At 38.5% G+C, this 7,390-nt stretch overlaps 1 protein-coding gene across 1 annotated transcript in view; it reads left to right on the forward strand.

Moving 5' to 3' along the window:
- LOC101889860 (circadian locomoter output cycles protein kaput) overlaps positions 1-6,752 on the forward strand; it is a 33,192-nt gene extending 26,440 nt beyond the window's left edge. Inside the window, exons 2-8 of the mRNA XM_059130611.1 lie at positions 614-762; positions 825-1,006; positions 1,092-1,308; positions 1,391-1,729; positions 1,795-2,513; positions 3,841-4,266; positions 4,334-6,752. Coding sequence (XP_058986594.1) covers positions 614-762; positions 825-1,006; positions 1,092-1,308; positions 1,391-1,729; positions 1,795-2,513; positions 3,841-4,266; positions 4,334-5,641 — 3,340 coding nt within the window. The 3' untranslated portion in view covers positions 5,642-6,752. The remainder of the gene's footprint in view (positions 1-613; positions 763-824; positions 1,007-1,091; positions 1,309-1,390; positions 1,730-1,794; positions 2,514-3,840; positions 4,267-4,333) is intronic.
- The last annotated feature ends 638 nt before the right edge of the window (positions 6,753-7,390 follow it).

Raw genomic sequence — 7,390 nt, forward strand, 5'->3', positions numbered from 1 at the left:
CGGACAATTCTAGATTGACACCAAATATCCTGAAACTGATTTCGTCCCAAGAGACCTTGGGTCGAAACCCATTATTTCAAATAGACACATTTTAGTGGTGTTAAATGATATTATTCAATTCGAAACAAAAGCGTTTGAAAAATGTCACTAAAACCCCAAAAATATCTTAAAATCGGGCCGTACCTTTATGTGGGGTCTAAACCGAATCCTGAACCTAATTACCAATTCAAAACAGTTAAAAAAAAGGTCAAAAGATCGGAAGGGACGACCATATGATACCCAACACCACCGTACACATTTATTAAACCTACCCTTAACAAATAAATTTGACCTGATATTACACTTTTGGTTGTTTTGTAAGGCATTTAATGGGTGTCAGGGATGAAAAAATACGTGGGACATATGGCTACATGGAAAGTTAATTCGGTCGTTATCATTTATTTACTCAAAGAATGCGTAATTTTATAGTGATATAAATTAGATTATTGTTGCTATAAAAATGCCAGTAATAAGGGTATTTTATATGATCTCTATTTTTGCATAAATCATAAAACTTAAAATCATAAAAAAACAAAAAAAATTAAAATCGTTTTATGTTTTTATTGTTTTTCAGGCGATCGCGAAACTTAAGTGAAAAGAAACGGCGGGATCAATTTAATTCACTGGTTAACGATTTGAGCGCTTTGATTTCGACGTCAAATCGAAAGATGGACAAATCCACGGTACTGAAGTCAACGATAACATTTCTCAAGCATCACAATGGTAAGCTTGAAAGTTGGATAAGTTAAAAAAAGAGGAATCCTATTTCTTTTGTTTTTCCATAGAAGCAACTGATAGGTCAAAGGTTTTTGAAATACAGCAGGAGTGGAAGCCCTCGTTTCTCAGCAACGATGAGTTCACTCAACTGATGTTGGAATCTCTGGATGGGTTTATAATTGTTTTTGGGAGTAGCGGATCGATTTTTTATACATCGGATAGTGTTACAGCCCAATTAGGTTATTTGCCGGTGAGTTGCTGTTTCAGTTGATTAACGTGCAACAATAATATTTCTCTCTCTTTCTCTTTCCAATTGTTGATGTTACTGTGAGCAGTGTGATCTCATGAAAATGACAATTTTTGATTTATCCTACGAAATGGATCACGAGATACTCTTGAATATGTTCCTCAATCCCAAGCCCGTAATTGCACCCATGCAAACTGACATTGGCGCCCGCAATCAAATAACCTTTTTCCTGCACTTGAAACGTAGGGGCACTGAGGATGGCGATCGGAACTCGTTTGAACTAGTAAAATTTGTAGGTTATTTTAGTATGTATTCCGTTAAGTATACTTTTGTCGTGTCGACTCGGAGGACATAAAGTGTTATCGCTAATTATGTTGGCATTTTCAGGAAACGATGCAAAAATCGATGTGGTTGCTCAAAATACTCAAACATCTTTGCCTCGTGCACTCCAACGGAATTCGGCATCCGCGATAGATCTGGACCACAAGTTGATCTTTGTCGGTACTGGCCGTCTGCAAATGCCCCAAATGATACGCGAAATAACCGTAACAGATCCGACCTGCAGCGAATTTACCTCAAAACACAGCATGGAATGGAAGTTCCTGTTTCTCGATCAAAGAGCCCCTCCCATAATTGGATATATGCCTTTCGAAGTTTTGGGTACCTCAGGCTATGACTACTATCACTTTGATGATATTGATGACATTGTTAGCTGTCATGAGAAATGTAAGTATGAATCCGAACATGCGTCTCTTATGAGATCTAATTGTAAATATATCTATCTTCTCAAGTAATGCAAGAAGGCAAAGTTAAATCGGGTTACTATCGCTTCTTAACCAAGGGTCATCAATGGATTTGGCTCCAAACTGATTCGTATATTTCCTACAATCAATACACCACCAAACCGGAATATGTGGTCTGCACTCACAAGGTCATCAATTATATAGACGTTTTAAAATACGGAACTTATGACAGAAATAATCCGGCCTCTTCGGCCAAACCGTCATCATCATCATCATCGTCTGCTCTAGCCCCCCGTGAAATGGCGAACAAAAACCCCACCAATACAATAGATACAACATTGCCCGTAACACCAACTGATATTAATGCGGATACAGTTCCAACGTTAACAGCCTCGACGGCAGCGGTGGCTTGCACCACGCCCAACAACAACATGATAACTGTCAGTAGTTCCAACAACATATACAGTCACTCCACAAATCTAATTGGCGATATTCTGCGCAATGAAACTTCACCCAGTTTAGATTCATCGACGCTATGGACAAATCCACCCACCCCCACCGGAGCAGGTCAGAGCTGTCAACTGCAGGCCATAAAATCGAATTCTCGTCCAGCGTCTAGTTATGGTAATATTAGCTCGACGGGTGTTTCGCCGAATGTGAAACGAAAACGCTATATGTACAATTGCCGTGGCAATGAATCGGATTCCACGTCGATGTCTGCTGAATCGGGCACAAGCCGTCAATCATTAATGACGCATATGAGTACGGTAAGTTGGTAAATTATTATGTATAACATGTAAAAAAAAGGCGTTAAGTTCGGTAGAGCTGGGTTTTTATACCCCTCAGCATTATTGCGAAGTCAGAATCTCAAAAATTTGTGAAATGGTCACATTCCTAAATATATTCAAAACCGCGACTATTTTTAGTTCCAGCGAAATCATCAATGCACGAAAAAGTCACTTCTGACCCATATATTGATGCTGATATCTAAGATATCGCATATGTAGCAAAATATATACAATATCATACAGGGTGAGATGAAAAAACTGCAACCAACTTCAGACTGCTGTCATTTCGTCCGACAGCTGTAAAAATTATTCCAGTGACAGCTCATTATATTGTTTACAAGCGTACAAAAGCATTATGGTAAGAAAATACCGCAGAGCAACATTCGGGCAGCGTATGACGGTTTTATTGGCCGTTTGAAGGCCAAAATTCGTGCCAAAGGTGACCAATTCGAACATATCTAAACTTATTCTAAAAGTTAATGCTATTTCCGACATTTTTTACTTTCATTCAATAAAATTTAAAAAAAAATGTTAAAATTACTTTGTTGTAGTTTTTTTTATCTCACCTCGTATATATATATTCGGAGATCTGGTAATTCCTCCAAAAGGTCAACATTTTCAAAGAAAATAATTTACCTCATAGAAAGAGAAAGGATAATTCGATTTTGTGCTTTGCAAATCCCATTTTTTTGCCAGCACTAGGTCAGTTGCGAAAATGGACAATATTGCACCACTTAATCAAGTACCTCCCCCACTAAGGGTCGTAATTTGGAAAAATTATAACTCATATAAAATGATAAATAAGAATCCGATTGTCTTCAAATTTCAAACATTCCTATATTTTTATCAACACAAGAACTGGTGTGAAGGTGGGATATATCGTTCTACTCCTTCTGGTAGCTTCGCCATAACAGATCAAAAATTATGAATAATTATATCTTTTATAAAATGCGAAATTAGCATCGGATTCTCCTCAAATTTCACACATCCTAATATTTCTATTTCAAAATTTGTTGTGAAGAAGGTAGATATCAGCCCACTCCTTCTGGTGGCTCCCCCACAACGGGTCAACATTTTGAATAGCCATTAAGTTCGTAAAACGAGAAATGAGCAACCAATTCCTTTTAAACCAAGCACATTTCAAAATTCCTATCAATACAAGACAAGATAAGAAGATGGTATATATCGGCCCAATTAATCTGGTCCAATCCCACAAAAGGGTCAATCGACGGATACTTTTTAACTTGTTTTTTGGTAACTGAAATTCATATTTTGAGGACTTAATTAAATCATTTTTACATTACAGGGTCGGCAAAGGTTTACTTCCAATTTGGGGCACAGCAATTATTCCAGCAGCGGACATCACCAGCAACAGAACTTGACATCCACAAATCCTCATCATCACTCACACTTTTCACATCACCAGCAAAATCATTCGCAACAACAGTCATCCCAACACGCCCAGAGCCTACATCAGCAACAACAAATTCAAATGAATTCTTCGCCACAGGGTCAGAGAATGTTCCAGTCGATATCGCAGCATCCTGCAATCGTACAGGGAAGCCCTATAGGCGGCACTGGAACGTGTCAATTTTCTCAGCCTACATTTCCCATACGAAGTCCTCAAATTGTGGCTCCACCGTTTATAGAATCGCCGCAATATCTCACAGCGATACCGGTGCAGCCGGTCATAGCTCCATTTCAGGCTGCCCCAGTTATATCACCCCTACCGGTAAGATTCCGTTTTCAACAATCTTTATATTTAGGTTAATTTAAAAAATGCTGTTATTTTCTTGAAGCATCATCCCCAGCACGAGATGATAGCTGCCCCAGTAGTTATGACCCCGTCCCAAAACCAATTGCAGGAACAGCTTCAGCGTAAACATGACGAACTGCAGAAGTTAATTCTTCAGCAGCAGGATGAACTGCGAATTGTTTCCGAGCAATTGCTGTTGGCTCGCTACACCCTGCTGCAGCCAATGATGCCAGTGAACTATGGCCAAACCGATGCTCTGACGCTGGGCAACAACAGTCGCAACATTAATTTCAACAACAATGCGGTACAACAGCAATTCAATCAATACGGATTTGCAATGAATTCCAACGAAATGAATAACCAACAAATCATGTTGCAGCATCAGCAGAATTTACAACAACAACTGCAACATAATCAAGCTCAGCGACACCAGTGTCAACAACAACAGCAGCAGCAACAGCATCAGGCAAGCCAACAGCTACAGGCGAATATGGCAAACACAACTAATGCAGCAAGTAACCATCCGCCACACCAACCCATACATTCCGAAGAGCCGGATGAGATGCTTCTAAATCGAAATGTTCCGGACTTGGAGCAATTCGCTCAGGAAGAATTTGATGCTTTTCTAAATCTATCGCCGTTACAAAATATAGGCACCTCCGAACCAACGCTGAATAGTATCTCAGCAACAGTACAAAATCCGAATTCAGCAAATCCAAACACTCCCGCCAATATCACCAGCACACCCAACCCCCTCAACAGTGCTGGTTCAGGACACATTATGGAAACGACACCATACAAAGGGGATTCGAACAATGCTGCCGCTACAACCAGCGAAGATTCAATATTCTCCTACATACAACTGGCCGCAGAATCTAGTCATCCCATGAACTTCAACATGAATATCAGTGATGACATCACGGATGCAAATGCCGAGGATAACAAGCTAATGTCTCATTCTCATTCCGCCAACAATGAGAGAAGTAACATCAATCACGCCGACCATCATCAGCTTGCCTTGCCCAACCCTCAACCCACATCACAGCAAAATACATCACCCTTGGGTCCGCAACAATCTCAGCGATCCACATTATTTGCTGCATGTCAATCGTCTCCAAGAACAAATGATGTTCAACTTCCCAATACGACAGCACATCAGCCGACATCACAGATTGGCAACAACAGTGGCAGCAACAACAACAACAACCCAACTTCCAATAACAACGATTCGAGTATTTTGTCAAATACCATGAATCGAATATTGCCGTTTCAAATTGCCTCAGAACCATTGGAAAATATCTTCAATACCGCAAACTCCTCCACGCAGCAAAGTGGGGGAACAAATCCATAACAGTACTCTAATTATTTCGGATAATAGGCGAAATTTTTTTGTAAATATGTATGTTTATGTAGGTATGTAAGTTCTGTGTAAATATAGTTATAGGAATTAAGTTGTATATTCCATTTCATCCAATACACCCGGTCATATAATTTATTGTATTCATTGAAAATACTCCTCTAAGCTAAAAGACATTTGCATTACAAACATGGCAAGAAAATTTGGATCCCAAAATCGATCTGGCAAATATGAATGAATGTGATTTCTTCCGAAATATGTCTTGTTCATACACCCTAATAGGGAATTTTGTCTAGTTAAATTAAATTTTCTGAAAACTAGTCTTAATTACTTCGAACATTGTAAAAAAAAACAAGTAAGCAAAGGCTACAGTCGAGCGGGGCCGACCGTTAAATACCCTACAACACTATAATAAACGATACAGTTCATATAGGCGAGATACTCGAAAGAATTCCACAAGATATTGTGACAAATCATAGAAGAAAGCCATCAGGTTTCGTTCTCTAATTTTCGAATAATAGCAACTTAAACTAATTTGCTAATTTCCAATTTATTGGAAGATGTTGCACGTAAATGGTCTTCCTAAATCTGAAACCAATATTTCCCAAACACCTATAATCTCTCAGAAGTGGCAAAAGATTAACATTTATTAATGGTTTTTGACTGAAACGCATCTATATGAGATACAGACATTTGACTATATTCTTCAACGAAATCAGCGTTAGTCAGAAGTGCGTCTTTCCTGCATTTGTGAGTTCTCCAAAAAGTCGCTGGAATGGACATTTTCGTATTTAGTCTACAAAAGTTGGCAAACTATTTCACACATTGAATATTTTTGGATGGCCATCCGAAACTGCTTGGCTTTTGCAACCCCCATTCAAATGTGCGTGAGGATCGGACGATAATTACGACCTGCTGACATTTTTGCAGTTTTTTTGGTCCATTTCAACCCCTAAATACATAACGATCATCTCCAAAAAGAGTATGCATCTATTCTGACCCTCATCTTATCCCCATGCAAAATTTCGTAAGGATCGGGCCATAAATACGATCTGTATATGATATCGTGATATCCTAACTACTTAGTTTTGTTAGCTGTAGAAATATTACCAAATGTTTAATTCAAAATGAAAATATGCCAAAAATATGACAAAATTGAAAAAATATGAGAAAATTTTACTAAATCAATATTTTCATCTTTAGAGAGATATTTTTATGCGATTTTTTTGACGTTTTTTCTTTCCTGCCAAGAGGCCATTCTGAATTAATGAGAACTGTCGAAATCAGTTCAGCCGTTCTCGACATATAAGAGATCTTTCAAGCATATCTTCTTTGATAGACATATATATCGCACATATTTTGCTATATATCCGATTTGTTGGATGTTAACATGAATGTAAAGATCAGAAGTAACCTTGTCATGGCTTTGTGATTTCGCCGGGATTTAAAATATTCGCGGATTTATGAAAAATTTTGAATTTTTTCAACAAAAAAGATATGGCCTATTTTACCCGCTAAATATTATTCGATGACCACCCAAATTGGTAGGCTTCTTCCCCGCCCTAAACTCTAGCTACATGCGAAGTTCCGCGTCGATTGTACTATAATTGCGACCTGTATAGCTACTGCAATATCCGACATTTTTTCAGTTTTTGGTCCATTTCGACCTAAATATTATGCGATCATCTCCAAAAGAAATAGGGTTCTATTCTGACCCTAGCCCCACCTCCATTTTAAATTTCG

The sequence above is a fragment of the Musca domestica genome, unplaced genomic scaffold (assembly GCF_030504385.1).
Source record: "Musca domestica strain aabys unplaced genomic scaffold, Musca_domestica.polishedcontigs.V.1.1 77, whole genome shotgun sequence".
Classification (NCBI taxonomy): Eukaryota; Metazoa; Arthropoda; class Insecta; order Diptera; family Muscidae; genus Musca; species Musca domestica.